This window comes from Papio anubis, chromosome 1 (genome assembly GCF_008728515.1).
Source record: "Papio anubis isolate 15944 chromosome 1, Panubis1.0, whole genome shotgun sequence".
Taxonomy (NCBI): Eukaryota; Metazoa; Chordata; class Mammalia; order Primates; family Cercopithecidae; genus Papio; species Papio anubis.
Window position 1 is genome coordinate 189,814,092 of NC_044976.1, and position 26,196 is coordinate 189,840,287.

Consider the following 26,196-nt stretch of genomic DNA (forward strand, 5'->3'; position numbering starts at 1 on the left):
CTAAATTAAATAATGACTTTACAAAAATAACAAATGATAACCAAAGTAACAACTGTCTTCCTTTGGGCTCTAATTAATTCAAATTGGTGTTATAGCAATGCTTCTCTCATGCTGAACAGGAACTCAGGAAAGCAGATATATACATGTGCATATGTGTATGTGTTTCATAAAAAGTGAAAAATGATTACTCAAATTTAAACAAAAGGTCAATAGAGAGAAGCTACAATAACAGAGGCCTTTGAACTCTGAGACTTGGCCATAACTGAAGGCTGGCAGGCTGCAGGCTTTGGCACTGGATCCTCTCCACTCCTAGGCCCTCTTCCCTCCCCTCCTCACCTCTTCTTAATTAGTTAACTTCTCTTCCTGCAACTGAATTCTACAGTACCTCTTTTGGAAAATCTTTTCACACTTCCCTTATACTATCTTGACTTAACGCTCCTTCTTATCATTTGCTTAGCACCCTATGCTCACCTCTATTTCTAACTGTAGTAATCATACTATATTATAATGGTAATTTCTCCAAACTAGGTACGAATCGAATTCAAACTGTTCAGTACAATATTAAAATTTTTTCACTCTTTGACTATAATCTTTCTTCATAGTTACTTTTCTCCTCGCCTTTCGCGTACCCTATGTTTTAGTCAATTTGCCTTTGCTTATATTGTATGTCTTTGCCTTTGTCTATGATGTTCATTTCACGCTCTTCACAATTTTGGTCTATTCAAATCCCACCTGTGCTATAAAGCCCAGATGCAAAGCAAGCACTTATAGTTCCAGTCTTTCCCCAGTCCTGCTGCTGAGACCTTCCTTCTTGGAAGCCCAGCATTCTATTTCACATTGCAGGAAGCTGGGCACATGTTTTAGTCCCATCACTACACAGGAGGGAGAGTTGTTACCCTATTTATCTTGACTTGCCCCATAAGGACCGTCTCCCTCCCTTGCTCATAGTCAGCATTCAGTGTTAACAAAACAATGAAGAAAAACAAAGCATCTCTTCCATCAAGTCCTTCATGGGCAAAGAGGGCTTCTACTACTCAAATAGCCAATGGAATCAAATGGGAAAAAAATTGTCAAACCAAGCATATTTAAAGGCCTAAATAAGCATACCGTGAGTATGTCTTAAGCTCAGGACATTGTGCATTTCTTATCATCTTACAGGCAAATTTATAATAACAACCAACAATCTCCTGTTGTTAGGCGTATAAGTCAGAAATCAACAACTCTGAATTACTGAGATTTTGCAGTTATATTTGACAAAAGCTGCATATGGTAATGAGTTTTACAAGTGAAGTAAAAATACTGTATTTGGCTGAGTTCAAATACTGCATGACCCAAAAAATGTAATTTGGTTCCACTGCATCTATCAGATAAACATGTCCAAATACCAGATCTGCCCAGCTAAAAAGTAAAACAGTTTCTACACCATATGTATTCTGGATTTGGTGTAGAAGAAATAGAATAGGGAGCTTAGAAATCCTATCGATGATAAAAGAAAAAACATTAGGTTTGGTTATAGAGGTTTTCTCCTCTTCACTTTGTAAACTCATATCTGCCCATACTATTTGAGATTTGTGGAGCAGATTGTCTAAATTGTAAAACAATAAACAACTCAAGCATCATAACTCCTTTGTAAAATCACTCATCACATGCACGCTCAGTGTCAAGCTTTGCCTTCTCAGGGTCTGTTCCCAGCATAGTCTCAACTCGGCCCTTTGGCAGAGGTTGAGCCACAAACGACAACAGGCAGAGGCCACCTCCTTCATATGAGGCAATCTATGTACTAGGCAACTTAAGTTTTATTTCCTTGAATTAAGGACACTACAATTCAACATATGCTCATTAAGTTATGTTTAGCCTTCTGTACATGAAATGAAGAAATAAGTATTTTAAAATCATTTGTTTTCATCATAGTTCTTTAAAGAAATTGTTACGAACTGAATGTTTGTGTTCCCCTAAAACTTCATATGGTGAAACCGTACCCCTCAATGTGATGGTAGTAGGAGGTGGGGCCTTTGGGGGATAATTACAGCATGAGGGCAGAACCCTCATGAATGGGATTAGTGCCCTTATAAGAAGAGGCCAGAGAGCTGACTGGCTTTCTCTCTGCCACATGAGGACAGAATGAGAAGATAGCAATGTGCAGGCTGGAAAAGGGCTCTCACCAGAACCCAACCATGCTCACACCCTGACCTAGGATTTTCAAACTCCAGAACCATGAGAAATAAATTTCTGTTGTTTATAAGCCACCCAGTCCAAACAGACTAAGATAGAAGGTAATTTAGAATAAACTCACTTTAAACAAGTGGAAATTCAGACACAAGTTCCACCCCACCCCCAACTCCACCCAGCTCAGGTCCCTCTGCTCTCCTGACCACATTCCTCAAGACAGTCCCAATGCACATGCATGATTCCTGGCTCCATGGGTACATGCTGTGCCCTCTCATCTCTGTACCTCTGGTCATCCCACACCTTCCACCAGAAAGCCCTTTCTTTTATCCTCCAGCCTCAACAACCTCCATTCCATCCTTCCATCCTCTCCTGTCTCATCACACTGCCACCCACTTCATATACATGCCCCCGCACGCGCAAGCACACATGCACACACAACACCTCCTACCCTGTTGAAATCATTCTCTCCACATGCAAGGATAAACTTGAAAGTAACTACCTCCATTCATCTTTCCCAATCTTGCTCCACAACATTAATCAGAATTAATCTGTCCCTTCTCCGGTATAAGTAATGATTAATTATGAGCATGTCTGGCCTCCCTCATGAAAAACGAAGGCTCTGGAGAATGGGGTCTTGCTAATCTGTGAATCCCCTATTGTGCAGAGTACAGGCTGGAAGTGCAGAAGATGTTTTTGCTTTTTCACTTGGAAAAAACTGACTACAGCAATACAGGAAGTTACCATTAAACTTCAAAGCAGGATTTCCTGTTTCTGACTCCCATCTCTGTATTCTACCCTGTTCAATGATGAAAAGACGAGTTTCCTAGCTATTTATAAACATTAATTTTCTTTTGGTACCTTGAACAGATGACAAAAAAAAAATGTGAATCACTTGCCTGATACCATGTATGTTTTTGATTGCATAGCTTATTTCTCTTCGCAGTTCTTTCTCATTGAACTCCATCTGCAGATGCAAAATGAGCCATGGTTATGACACTTAATTCCTTTGAATAATATTGTTGAACAATACAGAATGAGAATAACTTGACTTCGTTATTAATAAGTGGATACTCATGTCTTTCCTAACCTAAACCCAGATGGCCAAAACATCTGTTTATATAAAGTTCAAGGCAACACAGAACACTAGGGATTCTGGGGAGTTTAGGGGCAGTGGATTTTAACTCTATTATAGATATGGAGTGCTATGCATAAGGATGCCTTCTGGACATAAATCTAGCCATTCATTTGAAATGTATAATTCTTCATTCCTTTGCTAAATACGGTAAATTTGAAGGCACAGGAGAATGCATAAATGAGGGTATCACCTGATGTGCAGTAGCAGTACAGATGTCCTGAAATTAACAATGACTGTCTTTTGTCCCTGGCCACTTAAACCATTTGAGTTAAAGACCTCTTTGTAAAAGAAAATTAGTGCTATTTTAAAAAGACAACACAGGATAGATTACTGTACAAACATTTCTCAGAAGCCCAAGGTACCATAAATCTACTTGGCAGTAGGATCAAAGTGTCACAGAGCTTAGACCTCGAAAGGGTGGCCAGAGAACACTGAGTTCAGCCCTGACTTCTGAGATTTGGCCTCTCCAGCTTCATTGTCTGTCTACTTCCCCCTCATACTTTATGTCCTGGAATGACGAATTGCTCTAGGTCTCTACCCACAACCAATGGCTTCATAGCTCAGGGCCTTTATCGTTCCTCTCCTGTCTAGATCAACCCCTCCTGTAACCTACCTCTTCCCGCTTAACTAGCTGCTCATCCTTCCAAACTCAGCTCAGAAGCCTGGCTCCCTCACACACTTGAGCTGGGATTCATGTCTGTGGGCTGTGTTTCCATAGCACTTTGTGCTGAAGTTTATCACTTTACTTAGCACATTTGAATGAAACTATCTATTTACCCATTTGCTTCCCACACGAAGACATAAGCACTCGCCTCTCTGTTTGAGACAAGTAGCATGGTCCCTAAAACCACTCAACTGCCTATTGGGCATTTTACACTTTGCACATCCAAAGCAGAACTCCTAATTCACTTCTCCATACAAACAGAGCTTTTCCTTCATTTCCCTCATCTGATGGGCACCACCACTCACTCAGCTGTGAAAGCCAAAACCTTGGAAGTCATCTAAAAACTTATCTTTCTTCCATTCCCCGATTTCAGTCGAAGCCCTAGCAACTTCATCTCCAAAACCCCAAAGCCACCCATCTCTCTCTATCCTTTCTTGCTGGAGCACTTTTACTGGAAAGCTAAAGAAGTTTAATTCTCAGCATTTCTCCCTTGCACCAGCCTCTTCCAAGACCCTGTGCCTGACTGTGTGTTTATAATTTTGTATTCTTCTTCAAGGGGACCTGCAAAATTGTAGAAGTTTCAGACCCCACAGAAAACGAATCCACCCCTTGTCTGACCCACTGTTCTCCTCACGTCTCTTGGCTCTTTACAATCCAGCAGGTACACTATTCTTCTAAAATCATCAACGAATCAAGTCACATTACTGTTTAAAACCCTCCTGTAACTTCCCATTGTTCAGCATAGACTTTACCTCAACCTAGAAAGCCTTGTGTGAACTGGACACTTCCTCCCTCTCTGAATTCATTTCATGCCCCTCTCCTTCATCAGCCGCATCTCTTCTTCACCTGTCATACTTTAGTGTCTTATCCGAGGTTGCTACTTCTGCCTTGAACAACCTCTTTCCCCCAGAGCTTTACCCAGCTAACCTCTTCATGACATTCTGGGCATAGTTGAAATGTCCCCTGCTCAGACAGAACTTGCCTGATTATTCCATTAACAGTGGCTCATCCGGCCCCTTTCTTTTATATGATGTTACATAAAAACATTTGCAACTTTCTTATTTTGTCTGTTTGTTAATTTTCTGTCTTTCCCCCCTAGACAAGCAAGGGCCTTGCCTGTCTTAATCACTAGCACCTAGAAATTTGGTGCATAGTATATCCTTAAGAAATATTTTTAAATTAATTAGACAACAAACATCATAGGAAACTCAATTAGTATTTGTGTTTGAAATGTAGTTAAAACTCATTAAATAAAATCAGAATCATCAGTAAGAACACATTTCTCTCCTGAATTTCATTACCTGAATATGGAGGTTTTGTTCAAAGAACTATGTTAGTTCTATACCACTCACACAATATTTTATTGAGTTGTATAAAACAGAATACGGAAATGAAGTGAAACTAAGGGAAAAAATAATGTTTGACACAAACCTTTACTATCTCAAAAGGAAAGCGTTCATGAAAAATACGATTGATTTTAGCACCACCTGAGAGTTCCAGGGTATCTACTTGATCCCCTGACCCTTCAATTCTCTTCTCAAAGTCCACAGCAAATTGCTGAACCATCCTGTAATTTTAAAGAGAAATAGATTCAAGTCAAAGTTACAAGCCTTTGCACTCTTCATTTTCTTTTCCTATGATTATTCCTTAGAATCGTTTTCCAGGTACACTTAGTGGCACCTACTGGCAGAGTTAACACTGCACTCTATGTAGCACTCACAGTGTGATTATATGAAATACACATCAAGATTTTAGACATTTAATTAGAATAAATATTTAAATATATTTGTCTTTCAATGCATTCTGTTCATTTGATTACAGTCATAAAATGGTATTTAAAGAATACTTGATGGGGCCGGGTGCGGTGGCTCATGCCTATAATCCCAGCACTTTGGGAGGCCGAGGCGGGTGGATCACCTGAGGTCAGGAGTTCGAGACCAACCAGGCTAACATAGTGAAACCTCGTCTCTACTGAAAATACAAAACATTAACCAGGTGTGGTGCAGATAGTCCCAGCTACTCGGGAGGCTGAGGCAGGAGAATGGCGTGAATCCGGGAGGCGGAGCTTGCAGTGAGCCAAGATGGCACCACTGCACTCCAGCCTGGGTGACAGAGCGAGACTCCGTCTCAAAAAAAAAAAAAAAAAAAAAAAAAAAAGAATACTTGAAATAGAGAGTTAATCAATTAAACTTTATGTAGAATAGTCAAATGGACCCGGACTCCCATGACATCACAGCCACCTAGTGTTCCAAATGCTCCAGCACTATCACTCCCCCAATGTCACAGCCTCAATCTCTCCTCACACTCATCCCTAGGTGATTTCAAGGTTACTATAGCTTCAAGGGTTATTGAGAAATAGTTTCTCCACACCTTCCGCTTTAGCCCATAACTCTCAGAAGACAGTGGCCCATATGCTCAACTGTACTGGATGTTTATTTCCTCTTAGCTGCCTTGAACTCAACACATCTAAAACAACCTCTTAATGTCTTTCACTCCCAAACCTGCTGATCCTCCTGCATTCCCAAATCTCCCCTCATGGAGGATGACACCACCCACCCCAGGCAGGGAAGATGGGGCATCCAGCATACCTCCCTTTCCCTCACCCAACAGTTTCAGGGAGCCAACAGTTGTAGGTCATTTCTCCTCCGTTACAGTTCAGCTAGTTGAGCTTTTCCTCCTCAACCTGCTAACACTGCCTTGGTTCAGCTCTCAGCAACACCTCCCGGCATCACTGAAGGCTCCTCTAGATGATCATCCTGCTTTTGGGTTTATCTTTGTCCAAATCAGACCTCACCCTATCAGAATAACACATATTTGTGACTCCTCTACAACTAGCTCTAGCCTTGTTTTTCAATGGATCCCCACAATTTGAATATACAGTCAAAACTCTTTAGCCCATCTCCCAGAATTTCATAGTCTGGCCTTGGCTGCCTCTTCAGCCCCATCTCTTACCACTCATCCCACTCACCTTCCAGCCAACCATAAGGAAGTCATTGCAGTTCCCCAAATGCACCATGCCCCTGTGCTTTTACACTTGTTTTTCCTCCTGCTCAGAGCACCATTCTCTCTGTCTCTTGCTGCTTTGCCTGACTAATTTTTACATGTTCTTTAAGATTCAGATCAAGCATTGGTTCTTCCCAGAAACTTTTCATGATCCATGACTCTATCCAGCACCACTCCTCATTGCCCCTCCTCTGCATCTTCAGCGTATTTCCTGCAGAGCACTTGGCACAGTACATTTACATTGCTACGTCTATTAGTCACTCTCCTAAGGGCAAGGACCGTGTGTTTTCTTTACCTTTTCCTGCTCAACATAATTGGGAGATTTAATAAATATTTGTTCCATGAAAGAATGAATTACCTTACACTGGCTGCCAAGAAGAAGAAGAAGAGGAAAAGGAAAAGGAAGAGGAAGAGGAAGAGCAAGAGGAAGAAGAAGAAGAAGAAGAAGGAGGAGGAGGAGGAGGAGGAGGAAAGAAGAAAGAAAGAAGAAAGAAGAAGAAAGAGAAAGAAAGAAAGAAAGAAGAAAGAAAGAAAGAAAAAGGAAAAATAAAGAAAGAAAGAAAGAGAAACAAAGAAAGAAAGAAAGAAAGAAAGAAAGAAAGAAAGAAAGAAAGAAAACAACTATGTTCATTTATGATTACCAGGTTTAGAAACTCCAATTTAAACATACTGGAACTACTTTCAAATTCAAAATCTAAAAGGAAAAAAATTCAAACTATCTAAAACTTGTATCTTTTTATTCTCTTCCATCAAAATCATAGGTGAATGAAAAGTAACTACAAATTATTTAGGCCAAAGAAGCTAGACTATAATTGGATTTAGTTATTTTCCTGTATATGCAAATTTTATTTTTTAAAAACACCTGGAGAGGTATGACATACATACTGAAACATGAAAAATTTTTCAGAACGTGTAGCTCTAGCTGCTCCTTCCCCTAAACCCTATACCTCAGCTACCTGATCCATTTACTAACCCTAGAAAAAATGTCACCAAAGTTCTCACAATTCTCTTGCCCTCCTCCTTCCACATGACTCTCCTACCTCACGACCTGTTTTCTCTGCAAATTCACATGCTTCCTCACATGTAACTGCTTCCTCATCTGGGCTCCCTTAATATTTTACACTTACAGAAACATAGCATTTATTGGCTTTAACACAATTGTGTTAAATTGTGTTAATTTTTATGTCCGTTTTTCCCTACTCTACTGGGACTTCTTGAGGGCAAGAATCTTATTTATCGTTCAATTCACAGAACCAGACACTGAGTGCATGAAGAGATTAGAGGAAGGAGGAAGAACAGAGAAACTAAGGCAGGAGGAAATGATAGAAGAGAGAAAAGAAATAGGTCAGAAAGAATAGGGCCATAAAGAAGAAGCTGAATCAGCCCTCTGCAAGTCAAGAATCTAGCTGTGAAAAGTTCTGTAATCTGAGTCCAATAAAGTCACAGAGGCAAGACCCAGTATTTGCAAGCAGAATAGTTTTAGCTGGATATTAAGATAATGATCTAGGGCCTAAACAGAAATAGCTTTCTCTGTAACTTGAAGAGTTTTTACAAGAGCTCAACCAAACCCAAGAATGAAAACAAAGAATAAATTAGGAAAGAGTTACATCTGAAAAAAAAAACAAACAAAAAAAAACCTCTTTCCTTTATGTAATATTTTTGATGAGGAAATAGATGATGAAGCAATTAATATTGTATTTAAATATTTGAGTATTTGGGAATCTCCTCACAAAGAAAGAAATAATAGTGTGTGCTTTAAATACCAATTGAAGGATGCTTTGATTGTCAGGCTGCAGGAGAAAAAAGGGAGCCATAAGAGGTACCGAACATCATCTTCGGAGGTAGACCTCGGGTATCCTGCAGTGTGTGCTGGGCAGGGGAGCCTTCCCGTTGAGAGGGACTTGACACAATTGGCAGCACAGGATAAAGGAACTGATGGCACCAGAAGGAGTCAGGGGAGAGAAGACAGTGTAAGATATAAAGAGCTAGGAATTCTCTAACAATTCTCTGCTGTCCTACTCCAAGACACCACAGGAATAACTCTAGTAACCCAAAGATAAGATGGGAAGATCATGAAGGGGTGAAAAGATGTTTGGCAGTTTCACATTTGCATTTTCAAAGGGCTACATTAGAATCATTACGTAAAAGGAAAAAAAAAAAAACTAGAGCCTTATTGTTAGCACTTTTTAATTAAATCCTTGGTTTTCATTCCACTGAAAAATGCACACAAATAAGTTACATGAAATAATTGGAATAAAGGATAATAAGTACAATTGACATCCATAGAAACAGCTGAAAAATATATTTTCATCTGTATTTACCCACTTCTAAGACAAGGGACAAAAATTCCTGCTGGGTCATCCCTAATAGTTTTACTCACTTAATCCAGTTTTAAAAACACAATGTAAATGGGCATAGCGATGCTCAATTGGTAAGTTGATAATAACAGAGTAATACCAATAATTCGTGTTCAACAAAGCATAAAAATTCAAGAGTTCTTGTATATCATATAGATAGTCTCAGATAGTTTACCTGCTGCCTCTGTTAAGCCTAAGAAACAACATGACAAATAGACTAAGGCAAAAGAAAACTAAAAAAATTAGTTTAAAATGCTGTGCCAAGGAAGGGAAAGGTGACCTACTGCAGCAATGCTTTGGTCTTCCTGGTTGGGTCTTCTGGTTTGAAATTTTTGTAGGCTTCTACTTCGTGTTCTATGGAGAGCAACTGTCCCTGTAGTTTGTTCCTGAAGTTTGGTAGGGTATCCCGAATGTGGTTGGTAAGTTGCTAAACAAAACAAAATCATACACACAGATTGAAGATTGAATCATATACACAGATTAAAGACTAACTCAGGAGACAAATATCAGCCTCCATTGTTTTTATAATCATTCAAAATTTCAAACATTATGTCTACATTTGAGAATGACTATTATGTAGATAGGGAGAAGAAACACCAACTCCCTCCTCCACTGCCCTTCAGAGATGCTCAAAATTCCCTCATTTAGAGTCACTCACTTGAGCTATCTCTTTAAATCTGGGAAGATCCTGTAAAAATGCAGCTAATGTTACTAATGAGGCTGCCCAATAACACCTTAGTTAGCAAGGATTGACTTATCAGATCTCCTACCTGGTACAAAGGAACCTTAAGTTAGAATGTGATAGAAATGAAGGACGCTAGGAGTCACAGGTGCTGCCTGGTGTTCTCAGGACTAAGTGGTTTACCACACAGGTGGAGCTCAGGTAGCCAAGGTGCCAGAGGCACCTGCCAGCTGTTGACTTTCTCCACATTCTTCAGCTGAGGCAGCAACTTACTCGTACTTCCACCTCTAGGTCCCAGTGCAACTCCATGACTGAGTAAGGGAAAGCTCTCTCTGCTATTGAAGGCTCGACATAACCATCTACTTGATATTTCCACTGAGATCAGCAGGCACCTCAAGCTCAGTACAATGAAAACTTCTCCTAGAGCCTAAGAGTGCATGATTAATTAAGAACAAAGGTGAGATAAAAACCTAGATTGTTTAGGTCTTACGGTCTTTCTATTACAATGCAGTTAAAGAAAGTCTTAATTAAAAGAAAAAACAGATAACCTTCTTGAACTGCCTAAGTGATGAACTTGAAATCAATAAAAAGAATATAAACTTCCTAGAAATGCAGAAAAAAATAAAAAATATTAAAATTAGGAAGAATTAATATACCCAGATTGACTGAAGAAACTATTTTCAGTCATCTTTATGTTTATCTGAGGTCACCTGAATATATTTATTAAATAAATCTAGAGTTATTTGTCAATAGTTTATAACTGTATTACCCCCTTGCTCACAGTAATAAATTGTTATGTTAGCACCCTGGCATGCACTGCTGTTCTAACTATGAAGCAGGCAAAAAAAGAGCTGAGAGGACAGCATTCCCGATAGCAACGTCACGAGAGACAAGGACCCAAATCTAATAGAAACAGCAACCACAACCAACTGATTGCCATGTGAACTGGTAAATAAAAATACCTGATTTTCACCTTTTGCTTCTCAGACATCTCCAGAGCAAAGCAATACTGTGGCTTTCTAAAACACTTCTTCCCCTGGCTTCCATGACTCCAGCTTCTCTAATTTTTCTGCTATCCATTCTCGATATATCTTCTCTATTTCCTTGGACAATTCACCCTCTTTGCCAGAACAGTAATTATTGAAATTCCTCAAATCTGGGTCTGAGGCCTCTTTTTTGTTTACTCTCTGTTCTCTCTTCAGGGAATCTCATTCCATCCATGGCTTCAGTAAACATCCAAATACCTATAGCTGTAAGATGTTGTCTCCAAACAAGATTTATCTGTGCTGTGGCATGCATATTTGACCAACTGCTTGACTTCTCCTCTTGGATGTGTCAATGACATCTCAAGCTCAACATTTCCAAAATCAAGTATTTGATCTTCCCTTCAGGGTTCCCCATCTTGGTGACTTTATAAGAACCTGGAAACCTGGGACATAACCTTGACTCCACCTCTCCCAACATCCAACAGCTCTAATCTACCACCTAGTCCTCAATTTTCCTGAACATTTCTCAAACCTGCCCCTTCTTTTCATCTCCACTGGCCCTTACAACCAAATTCCCATAATTTCTCTTTTACTCCTAACTGGTCTACTCTTGGTCTTCCTGTCTTCAATACCATATTCTTTTTTCACCCATGGATCTGATCTTGTTATTCCTCTACTCAGGACCCTTAAATGACTCCTTATTGGTCTTAGGTAAGAGCCAAAATCCTCAATTTGGTCTAGAAACATTACAGGATTCAGCCACTGCCTACATCTCCAATATCATCTCATACAACTCACTACCTCTTTCTCTGCCTTCCCCCTACAATGAAAATTTCATTCAATTTTTCAAAAATGTCATGTCATTTTGCTTATCCTATAGGATCAGAAGTATTGGTACACATACATAGCCATAGAATTATCTTAGTTTCAAACATAGTATAAATATTCTTGAAGCAATAAAGAGAGAGTGATTATCCAGGAAAGGAGACATCTTCAGAAAAAAAAAACATTCAATTTTTAGTCAACGAGAATCCAATTATGTCATAACTTGGGCGTCACCTGTAATAATCTAATAGTCAACCACCTCCTTCTGTTTTTCCAGTATTCAAAACCTAACTCATTTCAAGCTTTATCTTTCTAATCATATTAGTGATTTTCTTCTAAGATTTTCTCAGTTTATTTGTGTTTTTTGTAGGCCAATACAGCTGTGAAAGCAGTATTCTAAAGACAGTTTTGACAATGCAAAATATATTGGTAGAGTGTTAGGATTCTTGCATAACAATGCTCCTTCTCTAAAATATATTCATATTTTTAAATGATACAATCATAGTGATGTTTCCTAGAGTCCAAATATTTATCTTTAATTAAAAAGTATAAACTTTACAATAGTCTGTGTTGAAATCTCTTAAAATGGAATTATAACACAATTTTTTATTTTCTAAAATTTCTTCTCAGTTGTTTTGCCTAAATTGTTCAGGTATAATGTCACATATTATGACAGCTATTGATACTTTCTAGGAGCTAAGAATCATAAATCTACTTGATTGATTGATTGCCTGATTAAGTTTGTACGTAACAGTTAAAGCATAACTTATAAGAATATTTGTGAGAAAGGCTGCTAGTCACATGAAGTCAATATAATCAAAACTCAAGGAGGGGGCCCTGCATTCAATGACAATGATGCTTGTCATAACACTTAACTCCAATAGGGGAAGGAATGTCTGTAACCAAGTAAGAGCATTGAGGATTTATGGAAGAAGTTTGTGCATAGTGCATGGAGCGGGGTAGGCAGAAGGCCCAATTCTAAATTATTGTGGGAAAAGGGGTCATCTGGAAAAGCATCTTAGATGAGTGGAAATCAATGATTATTAAACCAGGATTTGTGATTCTAAAGATTTTAAATTAAGAAACAAATCAATTCTAAACAAAGTCATAAAAAAAATTAACAAAGTGTAACCTAGCCATTACAGATTGGTGCTTCAAAAACAGGTACCAAGAGATCAACTTTTCAAAGTTATAAAAATTTAACTTCTCAAGGTAACTACATATTACAAATGAATATATGCTAAAATGTATATCCCTATTCACTGTTCCTAAATAGGTATGTGTTTCTGCTTTGAGAACTCTTCTTTCAATAACAGGAAGATGAGTTCTATTCACTGAGAATGGTAATAGTGTGAATCTGAGGTACTAATACCCATTTTAAAAATCCCTATCATTGAAGCTGCATGTCTTGTTTTGGAAAAAAATAAACTTAAAAATAATAAATACAAATTCCAGCATCCACTTACATATTTCATAACTGTTCTTGTTGCTTGAAAGAACATTTTTACCTGATTAAGGACCTTCTGCAGGTGTGGGGTTCCCATTCGGTCAGCGATATGTCTGTAAGCCGGGTGGGAAAGGAAAAACTTCCTCTCTGCCAACATGGCTGCCTTTATGTCCTTCTTCCCGTCTATGTCCTTCTGGCTTCTGTTTACCACCCCCACGTAACCTGAAACAAAACACAAATCTATGGAGTTGGGGACACTTTTTGTGGCTTATTCCAGGGAGATTTCAAGGCTCTCACATAGGAAGACTAAGAAAAGCAAAACTAGTTTTAGGTGTGAAGACTGAGTCCCTTTATAAAACTCAATGGGAAACATCAGTATTGAACACAGGCTACTGATTGAGCTCACAATAATTTTTTAGCGTCAATACAATAGTGTCTCTCACCCTTAAACTGTGTGCATTTTAAGAGAGTGTGTATCTTCGCAGTTTTGTCATATAGCAGGCAAGTAAATATCAGGCTTACAATAGTATAAGTTTATGCAGTCTATGATGAATATTTATAACCTCGCTTCAAACTCCTTCCTTTTCCTGTTTTATTATTCCTGTTATTTTAAAGAATAGTTCTCCCTTTGAATTATTTTCTAATATATCATTCGGGAACATACAGCCATTCCATAAAAAGTATAACTAATGATAAATCCATTCCTTACAACTGAGAAGGCATTAAAACCAAAACTCCTAGTGGCTTCCCAATCATTTCTCTTCCATATAACCAAAAACAAACAAACAAACAAAAAAGTATTGTATAGACCACAGTACATTACCCCTGCGAAGAGGCAACAGTTTGTTCTCTAGAACATCCCTGGCATCTGTTCCTTCATCCATAAGGTCCAGTTTGGTGATAACTCCAATGGTTCTCAGACCTGCATCATAAACAAACCGAACATTACACAATTTGCAGAAGACTAACAAATTTTAAAGACATATATGTCACAATGCTAAATGTAAAGCACATTTTCCTGGTCGTTTTCCCATTTCCTTCTGTCTTACTTTGTTTTCTAAGTGCTACTTGAGTTTGGTGATTTCAATGTGATGAGGAGGAGAGTTGCCAAACCACCCATCCAGAAGATAACCTTCAACCCAAGGGGGAAAAACAAACAGCTGTAGCACTAAATAATTTCCAAATATATGAGTTTATTTTTGTACCAGGCATATATGGAAATTATACATTTTCATTTCTTCCCAAGTTCTCCACCAAATATGAATGTTTGAAGTTTTATGTATTACATTATTAAAAGCAAATAAATAAATAGGTTATACATGGACCAATTGTGAGAGTGTGTCATAAACCAAGGATTAGTATTGATCCAGTTCTAGTCACTGAGGTCAAAAAAAAATAAAGGAAGAAAAGCAGGTATAGTGTCATCACCAAAAATAAACTCGTAAGCCACACAGCATTCGCCATGCCTTAGAAAAGGAAATACGATTTAATGGAAAGAAGACTGTACTAGGCTTGGATTCTAGTCTCAAGGCATGTCACCAAAACTCCACAGGTCTCAGTTTTCCTCATCTGTCAAATAAATAGTTAGAAACCATGATCTCCAAGGTTTCTTTCAGTAATAAATAATGTAAGAACCTAGACATTTTGAGTAGCACGTCAGATACATGATATTTGCCATTTGCTTTCTTCATTAGATGAAATGGATGGTATGTGCCTAGTAATTTATATTGCTTTTTGTTTTATTTTACTTTAAGTTCCAGGATACAAGTGCAGAATGTGTAGATCTGTTACATAGGTATACGAGTGTCATGGTGGTTTGCTGCACCTATCAACCTGTCATTTAGGTTTTAAGCCCTGCATGCATTAGCTGTTTGTCCTAATGTTCTCCCTCCTCTCACCCCCAACCTCCTGACTGGCCCCAGTGTGTGTTGTTCCCCTCCCTGTGTCTATGTGTTCTCGTTCAACTCCCACTTATGAGTGAGAACATGTGGTGTTTGGTTTTCTGTTCCTGTGTTAGTTTGCTGAGGATGATGGCTTCCAGCTTCATTCATGTCCCTGCAAAGGACACGAACTCATTCCTTTTTATGGCTACATAGTACTCCATGGTATATATGTACCACATTTTCTTTAGCAGTCTATCATTGATGTCCATTTGGGTTGGCTTCAAGTCTTTACTACTGTAAATAGTGCATCAATAAACATACGTATGCATGTGTCTGTATAGTAGGATAATTTATATTTCTTTGGGTATATACCTAGTAATGGGATTGCTGGGTCAAATGGTATTTCTGGTTCTAGATCCTTAAGGGGTTCCCACACTGTCTTCCACAGTGGTTGAACTAATTTACACTCCCACCAACAGTGTAAAAGCATTCCTATTTCTCCACATCCTCTCCAGCATCTGTTGTTTCCTAACTCTTTAATGGTCACCATTCTAACTGGCATGAGATGGTATCTCATTGTGGTTTTAATTTGCATTTCTCTAATGACCAGTGATGATGAGCTTTTCTTCATATGTTTGTTGGCTGCATAAATGTCTTCATTCAAGAAGAGTCTGTTCATAACCTTCACCCACTTTTTGATGGGATTGTTTTTCTCTTGTAAATTTGTTTACATTCCTTGTAGATTATGGATATTAGCCCTTTGTCAGATGGGTAGATTGCCAACATTTTCTCCCATTCTGTAGGTTGCCTGTTCACTCTGATTATAGTTTCTTTTGCTGTGCAGAAGATCTTTCATTAGATCCCATTTGTCAGTTTTGGCTTTTGTTGCCATTGCTTTTGGTGTTTTAGTCATGAAGTCTTTGTCCATGCCTATGGCCTGAATAGTATTGCATAGGTTTTATTCTAGGGTTTTTATGGTTTTGGGCTTGCATTTAAGTCTTTAATCCATCTTGGGTTAATTTTTGTATAAGGTGTAAGGAAGGGGTCCAGTTTCAGTTTTCTGCATATGGCTAGCCAGTTTTCCCAACAACATTTGTTAAATAGGAAATCCTTTCCCCCTTGCTTGTTTTTGTCAGGTTTGTCAAAGATCAGATGGTTGTAGATGTGGGGCATTATTTCTGAGGCCTCTGTTCTGTTCCATTGGTCTATATATCTGTTTTGGTACCAGTACCATGCTGTTTTGGTTACTGCAGGCTTGTAGTATAATTTGAAGTCAGGTAGTATCATGCCTCCAGCTTTGTTCTTTTTGCTTAGGATTGTCTTGGCAATGCGGGCTCTTTTTTGATTCCATATGAAATTTAAAGTAGATTTTTCTAATTCTGTGAAGAAAGTCAGTGGCAGCTTGATAGATATAGCATTGAATCTATAAATTACTTTGGACACTATGGCCATTTTCATGATATTGATTCTTCCTATCCATGAGCGTGGAATGTTTTTCCATTTGTTTATGTCCTCTTTTATTTCCTTGAGCAGTGGTTTGTAGTTCTCCTTGAAGAGGTCCTCCACATCCCTTGTAAGTTGTATTCCTAGGTATTTTATTCTCCTTGTAGCAATTGCAAATGAGAGTTCATGCATAATTTGGCTGTTTGTCTATTATTGGTGTATAGGAATGCTTGTGATTTTTGCACATTGATTTTGTACCCTGAGACTTTGCTGAAGTTGCTTATCAGCTTAAGGAGATTTCAGGCTGAGATGATGGGGTTTTCTAAATATACAATCATGTCATCTGCAAACAGGGATAATTTCACTTCCTCTCTTCCTATTTAAATATGCTTTATTTCTTTCTCTTGCCTGATTGCCCTGGCCAGAACTTCCTATGTTGAATAGGAGTGGTGAGAGAGGGCATCCTGGTCTTGTGCCAGTTTTCAAAGGGAATGCTATCAACTTTTGCCCATTCAGTATGATATTGGCTGTGGGTTTGTCATAAATAGCTCTTATTATTTTGAGATATGTTCCATCAATACCTCATTTATTGAGAGTTTTTAGCATGAAGGGATGTTGAATTTTATTGAAGGCCTTTCTGCATCTATTGAGATAATCATGTGATTTTTGTTGTTGGTTGTGTTTATGTGATGGATTACGTTTATTGATTTGTGTATGTTGAGCCAGCCTTGCATCCCAGGGATGAAGTTGACTTGATCATGGAGGATAAGCTTTTTGATGTGCTGCTAGGTTTGGTATGCCAGTATTTTACTGAAGATTTTTGCATCAATGTTCATCGGGGATATTGGCCTGAAATTTTCTTTTTTTATTGTGTCTCCACCAGGTTTTAGTATCAGGATGATGGTGCCTCATAAAATGAGTTAGGGAGGAGTCCCTCTTTTTTTATTGTTTGGAATAGTTTCAGAAGGAATGCTACCACCTCCTCTTTGTACCTCTGGTAGAATTTGTCTGTGAAATCTACCTGGTCCTGGGCTTTTTTTGGTTGGTAGGCTATTAATTACTGCCTCAATTTCAGACTTGTTATTGGTCTATTCAGGGATTTGACTTCTTCCTGGTTTAGTTTTGGGAGGGTGTATGTGTCTAGTAATTTATCCATTGTTTCTAGATTTCCTTGTTTATTTGCTTAGAGGTGTTTATGGTATTCTCTGATGGTAGTTTGTATTCCTGTGGGATCAGTGGTGATATCCCCTTTATCATTTTTTATTGTGTTTGATTCTTCTCTCTTTTATTCTTTATTAATCTGGCTAGTGGTCTATTTTGTTAATCTTTTCAAAAAACCAGCTCCTGAATTCATTGATTTTTTGAAGGGCTTCTCGTGTCTCTGTCTCCTTCAGTTCTGCTCTTGTCTTAGTTATTTCTTCTCTTATGCTAGCTTTTGAATATTTTTGCTCTTGCTTCTCTAGTTATTTTAATCATGATGTTAGGGTGTTGATTTTAGATCTTTCCTGCTTTCTCCTGTGAGCATTTGGTACTATAAATTCCTCTATAAACACTGCTTTAGCTGTGTCCCAGAGATTCTGGTACATTATATCTTTATTCTCATTGGTTTCAAAGAACTTATTTATTTCTGCCTTAATTTCGTTATTTACCCAGTAGTCATTCATGACCAGGTTGTTCAGTTTTCACAAAGTTGTGCGGTTTTCAGTGAGTTTCTTAATCCTGAGTTCTAATTTGATGGCACTGTGGTCAGAGAGACTGTTAGTTATGATTTCCATTCTTTTGCATTTGCTGAGGAGTGTTTTACTTCCAATAATGTGGTCAATTTTGGAATAAGTATGTTGTGGTGCTGAGAAAAATGTATATTCTGTTGATTTGGGGTGGAGAGTTCTGTAGATGTCTAGTACGTCCTTTTGGTCCAGAGCTGAGTTCAAGTCCTGAATATCCTCATTAATTTCCTGTCTCATTGACCTGTCTAATATTGACAGTGTGGTGTTAAAGTCTCCCACTATTATTATGTGGGAGTCCAAGTCTCTCTGTAGGCCTCTAAGAACTTGCTTTATGAATCTGGGTGCTCCTGTATTGGGTGCATATATATTTCAGATAGTTAGCTTTTCTTGTTGCATTGATCCCTTTACTATTATGTAATGCCCTTCTTTGTCTTTTTTGATCTTTGTTGGTTTAAAGTCTGTTTAATCAGATACTAGGATTGCAACCCCTGCTTTTTTTTTTGCTTTCCATTTGCTTGGTAAATATTCTTCCATCCCTTTATTTTGAGTCTATGTGTGTCTTTGCATGTGCTATGGGTCTCCTGAATACAGCACACCAATGGGTCTTGACTCTTTATCCAATTTGCCTCTGTGTGTGTGTGTGTGTGTGTGTGTGTGTTTTCTTGAGACAGAGTCTTTCTGTGTCACCCAAGCTGGAGTGCAGTGGCACAATCTCAGCTCACTGCCACCTCTGCCTCCTGGGTTCCAGTGATTCTCCTGCCTCAGTCTCCCGAGTAGCTGGGACTACATGCGCATGCCACCACGCCAGGCTAATTTTTGTATTTTTTTACTAGAGACGGGGTTTCAGCATCTTGTCCAGGCTGGTCTCGAACTCCTGACCTCATGATCCACCCACCTTGGCATCCTAAAGTGCTGGGATTACAGGTGTGAGCTACTGTGCCCAGCCCAGTGTGTGTTTTTTAATTGGGTGATTTAGCCCTTTTACATTTAAGGTTAATACTGTTATGTGTGAATTTGATCCTGTCATTACAATGCCAGTTGGCTATTTTGCCTGTTATTTGATGCACTTTCTTTGTAGTGTCAATGGTCTTTATAATTCAGTATGTTTTTGCAGTGGCTGGAATCAGTTGTTCCTTTCCATGTTTAGTGCTCCCTTCAGGAGCTCTTGTAACGCAGTCCTAGTGGTGACAAAATCTCTCAGTATTTGCTTGTCTGTAAAGGATTTTATTTCTCCTTCACTTATGAAGCTTAGTTTGGCTGGATAAGAATTTCTGGGTTGAAAATTCTTTTCTTTAAGAATGTTGATCATGCCTGTAATCCCAGCACTTTGGGAGGCCGAGATGGGTGGATCACGAGGATAGGAGATTGAGACCATCCTGGCTAACACGGTGAAACCCTGTCTCTACTAAAAATACAAAAAATTAGCCAGGCATGGTGGTAGGTTCCCGTAGTCCCAGCTACTCAGGAGGCTGAGGCAGTAGAATGGAGTGAACCCAGGAGGCGGAGCTTGCAGTGAGCTGAGATTGCGCCACTGCATTCCAGCCTGAGTAACAAAGTGCGAATCTGTCTCAAAAAAAAGAATGTTGAATATTGGCCTCCACTCTCTTCTGGCTTGTAGGGTTTCTACAGAGAGATCTGCTGTTAGTCTGATGGGCTTCCTTTTGTGTGTAACCCAACCTCAGGCTGCCCTTAACATTTTTTCCCTCAGGCTGCCCTTAACATTTTTTCCTTCATTTCAACTTTGGTGAATCTGATGATTATGTGTCTTGGGGTTGCTCTTCTCAAGGAGTATCTTTGTGGTGTTTTCTGTATTTCCGGAATTTGACTGTTGCCCTGTCTTGCTAGGTTGGGGAAGGTCTCCTGGATAATATCCTGAAAAGTGTTTTTCAACTTGGTTCCATTCTCCCTGTCACTTTCAGGTACACCAATCACATGCAGGTTTGATCTTTTCACATAGTCCCATATTTCTTGGAGGCTTTGTTCATTCCTTTTCATACTTTTTTCTCTAATCTTGTCTTCATGCTTTATTTCATTAAGGTGATCTTCAATCTCTGATATCCTTTCTTCCACTTGATTGATTTGGCTACTGATACTTGTGAATGCTTCACGAAGTTCTCGTGCTGTGTTTTTCAGGTCCATCAGGTCATTTGTGTTCTCCTCTAAAGTGGTTATTCTAGTTAGCAATTCCTCTAACTTTTTTTCAAGGTTCTTAGCTTCCTTGCATTGTGTTAGAACATCCTCCTTTAGCTCAGAGGAGTTTGTTATGAACTTGTGAAGCCTGTTTCTGTCAATTCGCCAAACTCAATCTCCATCCAGTTTTGTTCCCTTGCTAGTGAGGAGTTGTGATCCTTTGGAGAAGAGGCATTCTGGTTTTGGAATTTTCAGCCTTGTTGTGCTGTTTTTCCCTCATCTTCATGGAGTTATCTACCTTTGGTCTTTGAGGTTGGTGATCTTCAGATGGGGTTTCTGTGTGGGCGTCCTTTTTGTTGATGTTGATTCTTTTCTTTTCTGTTTGTTAGTTTTCCTTCTAATAGGCCCCTCTGCTGCAGGTCTGCTGGAGTTTGCTGGAGGTCCACTTCAGATCCTGTTTGCCCGGGTATCATCAGCGGAGGCTGCAGAACAGCAAAGATTGCTGTCTATTCCTTCCTCTGGAATTTACATCCCAGAGGGGCACCTGCTAGATGTCAGCCAGAGCTCTCCTGTATAGGGTGTCGGTCAACCCCTGCTGGGAGGTGTTTCCCAGTCAGGAGGTACGCAGGTCAGGGACCCACTTAAGGAGACATTCTGTCCCTTAGCAGAGCTCAAATGCTGTTCTGAGAGATCCACTGCTCTCTTCAGAGCTGGCAGACAGGAACGTTTAAGTCCGCTGAAGCTGTGCCCACAGCCACCCTTTCCCCCAGGTGCTCTGTCCTAAGAAGATAGGAGTTTTATCTATATGGGACTGCTGCCTTTCTTTCAGAGATGCCCTGCCCAGAGAGGAGGAATCTAAAGAAACAATCTGGCTACAATGGCTTTGCTGAGCTGCAGTGGGCTCCACTCAGTTCGAACTTCCCAGTGGCTTTGTTTACACTATGAGGGGAAAATCACCTACTCCAGCCTCAGTAATGGCAGACGCCCCTCCCCAAACCAAGTTCAAGCGTCCCAAGTCAATTTCAGACTGTTGTGCTGGCAGTGAGAATTTCAAGCTAGTGGATCTTAGCTTGCTGAGCTCTGTGGGTGTGGGATCCACTGAGCTAGACCACTTGGCTCCCTGGCTTCAGCCCCCTTTCCAGGGGAGTGAATGGTTCTGTCTAGCAGGTGCCAGGTACAACTGGGGTATGACCAAAAAAAACTGCTACAGCTAGCTCAGTGTCTGCCCAAACAGCCACCCAGTTTTGTGCTTGAAACCCTGGGCCCTGGTGGTGTAGGCACCTGAGTGAATCTCTTGCCTGTGGGTTGTAAAGACCATGGGAAAAGCATAGTATCTGGGTTGGAATGCACCATTCCTCTAGGCACAGTCCCTCCCAGCTTCCCTTCACTAGGGGAGGGAGTTTCCCAACCCCACACACTTCCCAGGTGAGGTAACACCCCATCCTGCTTTGGCTTGCCCTACATGGGCTGCACCCACTATCTAACCAGTCCCAATAAGATGAGCTGGGTACCTCAGTTGGATTACAGAAATCACCTGCCTTCTGCATTGATCTTACTGTCAGCTGCACACCAGAGCTGTTCCTATCCGGCTTGCCAGCCCAAGACTATTATTACTCTTTATTCAGGAACTAGTATATACTGAATTAATTGTATAAACCAAATTTGGTCATGATATAACCTCCTTATAAAATATAGCTGGATTTTTGAATAGGATATATAAATTTAGTTCCAAAATGATCATGGTCTGTAAATTTCCCTTCTTGTAATTGCATTGTCAGATATGGATACCAAAATTTACCTATTCTTATAAAATTAACAGGTTTTTTCCATTGTTTCTATTCTCTGAAGGATATTGAGTCAATGGATATTATTACTTTTTTGAATATTTACTGTTGGTCACAATAAAAACTTTTGTGAAAATTAAGGAAGGAAGGAAGGAAGGAAGGACGGAAGGAAGGAAGGAAGGAAGGAAGGCCAAAAAGATTCTCAGAGACCAAAACAAATAAATATTGTAACATGAAACCTGAAGGAAAAAAAGATAATGCAAAATACAGAATACAACTTGATCATTTTTACTAATATTCTGAGAGAAAGGAGAACTTATTGCATTCATGGAAAAAAATTAGAAGGCCATAAACAGAAACATCAGGCAAAAAAAAATCTCAATAACTGAAAATAGGAGAGCAGAAATTAAAAGGTTAGTAAAATGGAAGAAAAACTTAAGGAACTGTTCCAGAAAACAAAAGAAAAAAAAAATAAGTAAACAATAGGAAAAGAAAAACCCACCACATTTTTAAAACTAGAGAAATGGTACAGAAGATTCAATATTTGAATAACTGGCATTCCAAAGAGAGAAAATCAAACAGAAACAGTTTGTGGTTGGGGAGATCCTATCCAAGAAAATGACCTATAAGTATAAGGAATTTATGGATTGAACAAACTCAACAAGTACCTAACAGAAAATGAGCACACGCACACATGCACATACACACAAAATGGCATATCAGTAAAAGATTTCAAAACACTGAGAGCTGATAAAAGATACTAAAAAGTTCCCAGAGAACTTAAAGAAAGAAAAGACACAAAGAAAGTATTGGGAATCACTACAGCATCTGTCTTCCCAGCAGCAAACTGGAAACTAAAAAACAATAGAGCAATGTTTTTGAAATTCTGAGAGAAAAAATCATTTCTAACCTAGAATTCTAAATTATCAATAAATGTGACAGTAGGAAAAGATATTTCCAGACTTGCAAATCTCAAAATATTTTACCTCCCTTTCACCTTTTTAAGAACGTTGTTAAATAATGTGTTCTACAAAACAAGGAAGCAAACTAATAAAGAGGACGACGTGAGATCCAGGAAGCAGGTATACAACCAAGAAAAGAAGGAAGTTTTCAGGATGGTATAGATCCCAGTACGAGACCAAGAGAGTAATTGATATCTATTGGAATGAGAGAACAGAGAGTCCTGAAGAGATTTCTTCCTCCACCAAGAAAATAAACATAAAAGTACCTAATCCTGAATGTTTTTAAGGTTTTAAACATTAGACTTAGAGTCTGATTTCTGAGAGATTGAGACTTCTGTAGGAGAGATTGGGAATGCGTTAGTGATAGATGTACAGAAAACTATGCAAACAAACCAAAGAGAGATAATTATCAACCTCAAAAAAGACCATATCATGGAAGAAATAATCAAAATTTATCACATAGCTCGGCTATGAATAACATTTTCAGGATTATAAAAATGTATTTAGCAAAATATGATTCTTTTAGTATAATGTAGGAGGATAAGTGCATATGTGAGTGTATGAGTGCATGTAAGTATAGGAGAAGGATATAAGACAGCTAAATCCTCCTTCTCTACAGTGAGTATCTAAAACTAAGAAAAATCAAAAATAGTAATATGAACAGATTACATAAAAATATGGTGGTAACTATCAAAATCAATAGCTAAAAGGATTGAAAGTGGTAGCCTCTGGAAATCAATAATCAAGATAATCAAGAGTCAGGAGGGGTGGGCAAGGGACGGATAGTTTCTTCCTTTTTTTTTTTTTTTTTTTTTTGAGACAGAGTCTCGCTCTGTCGCCCAGGCTGGAGTGCAGTGGCACGATCTCGGCTCACTGCAAGCTCTGCCTCCCGGGTTCACGCCATTCTCCTGCCTCAGCCTCCCGAGTAGCTGGAACTACAGGCGCCTGCTACCACGCCCAGCTAATTTTTCTTTTTTTTTTTTTTTTTTTTATTTTTTGTAGAGTTTTCCCTTTTTTTCCCGGGATGGCTTTTTTTTCCTCACCTTGTGATCCGCCTGCCTCAGCCTCCCAAAGCGCTGGGATTACAGGCGTGAGCCACCACGCCTGGCCCACTCTGTTCTTACCAAGGTCTGACCTTAAGAGAAGTTATTTAACAAGAGCCTATACTACTGAGGGTTTTCCAGATCCTAACATATTGGGGAGAAGGAAATGCCTAACTTCAGCATCTGTAGTCTTCTATATAGGGGAAGAAAAATATACAACTCTAGTCCACTCTAGCCATCCAGTCCCACCTAAAGGGGTGGGGCAGCAACTAAGAAGCATGTGTGAGACTCGCAATCCAGAAGCACAGGCTCATTAAAAGACATGAGATCTAATCATAGGACTACAGCATGCTTCCTCTCACTCCGCACCTTACCACCACATGACTACAGCCTAGTTATCACAATGTCTTGTACCCAGTACATCATACAGCACCCAGTCTGCCTATCAAGAAAAAATTACAAGGCATATTAAAAGGCAAACAAAGAAAACCCCACAGTTTGAAGAGACAAAGCAAGCATCAGAACCAGACTCAGAACTCTAACTCTAATGCTAGAGTTATCAGACTGGGAATTTAAAAAAAAAAAAAAAAAAACAACTGTGATTAACATCCTAAGGCTTCCAGTAGATAAGATATACAGCCTACAAGAACAGATGGGCAATGTAAGCAGAGATATGGAAATGCTAAGAAAGAATAAAAAGAAATGCTGGAGATCAAAAAGACTAACAGAAATGAAGAATGCTTTTGATTGGGTTCATTTGACTAGACTGGAAAAAGTTGAGGAAACAATCACGAAGCTTGAGCATATTTCAATAGAAACATCTAAAATTGAAAAGAAAAACAAATACTGGGGGATAGGGTGGGGAAACAGAACAGAATATCCAAGAATGGTGAGACAACTACAAAAGGCTTAACATATACAGAAGAAAGAAGAGAAGGGAACAGATATTCAAAGAAATAATGACTGAGAATTCCCCCCAACATCAGACATCAAACCACAGGTCCAGGAAGCTCTAAGAGCAAGTGGGATAAATGCCCCCCAAAAGTTATAACTAGGCATAGTATATTTGAATGCAAAAAAAAAAAAAAAGCAAAAATAAAAATCTTGAAAGAAGCCCCGGGGTGGGGGAGAACTTTACCTAAAGGATTGCAAACATAAGAATTATGTCAGAATTCTCCTCACAAACCATGCACACAAGAAGAGGTGAAAGTGAAATATTTAAAGTGCTGAAAAATAAAACATCAACTTAGAATTCTGTACCCTGCAAATTATCTTTCAAAAGTGAAGGAGATCCTGGTGTACCAGACTCATGAAAGAAAAGAAAAGAAAAAAAAACAGAAAGGAAAAGGAAAAGGAAGGAAGGAAGGAAGGAAGGAAGGAAGGAAGGAAGGAAGGAAGGAAGGAAGGAAGGAAGGAAGGAAGGAAGGAAGGAAGGGGAAGTAAAGAAGAAAAGAAAAAAGAGAAGAGAGAGAGAAAGAAAAGAGAGGAGAGAGAGGAAGAAGGAGACAGAGAAAGGAAAGAAGGAAGGAACAAAGGAAGCAAGGAAGAAAAAAGGAAAGAAGGGAGGGAAGGAGGGAGGGAGGAAAGGAAGGAAGGAGGGAGGGAAGGAAGGAGGGAGGGAAGCAAGGAGGGAGGGAGGGAAGGAGGGGGAAGTAAAACTGAAGGAGAAATAGACTTTCTCAGATAAACAAAAATGGAGGAAGTTTGTTGCCAGTGGAATTACTTCACAGAGAAACGTTAAAATAAATTATTTAGAAAAAAGGAAAATAATGTTAAGTCAGAAACTCAGATCTACATAAAGAAAACAAGAGAATAAGAAAAGGAATAAGTAAGGTAACAATCCTTAATCGATCTAACAGATAACAATTTGTTCAAAATAATAGCAACAATGTATTTTATTCCTATTCATATGCTTATATGTAAGTAAAATAATTGACAGCAACAATACAAGGAACA

The 26,196-nt window shown here is 39.0% G+C and overlaps 1 protein-coding gene across 13 annotated transcripts in view; it reads right to left on the bottom strand.

Moving 5' to 3' along the window:
- The window catches only part of DNM3 (dynamin 3), a 566,482-nt gene that overhangs the window by 366,674 nt on the left and 173,612 nt on the right, over positions 1-26,196 (bottom strand). For all 13 annotated transcript variants that reach the window (XM_031662793.1, XM_009194141.4, XM_031662781.1 and 10 more), the window contains 5 exons: positions 14,092-14,190; positions 13,330-13,490; positions 9,613-9,755; positions 5,400-5,535; positions 3,066-3,133 (listed from right to left, as the gene is read on the bottom strand). In XM_031662793.1, coding sequence (XP_031518653.1) covers positions 3,066-3,133; positions 5,400-5,535; positions 9,613-9,755; positions 13,330-13,490; positions 14,092-14,190 — 607 coding nt within the window. The remainder of the gene's footprint in view (positions 1-3,065; positions 3,134-5,399; positions 5,536-9,612; positions 9,756-13,329; positions 13,491-14,091; positions 14,191-26,196) is intronic.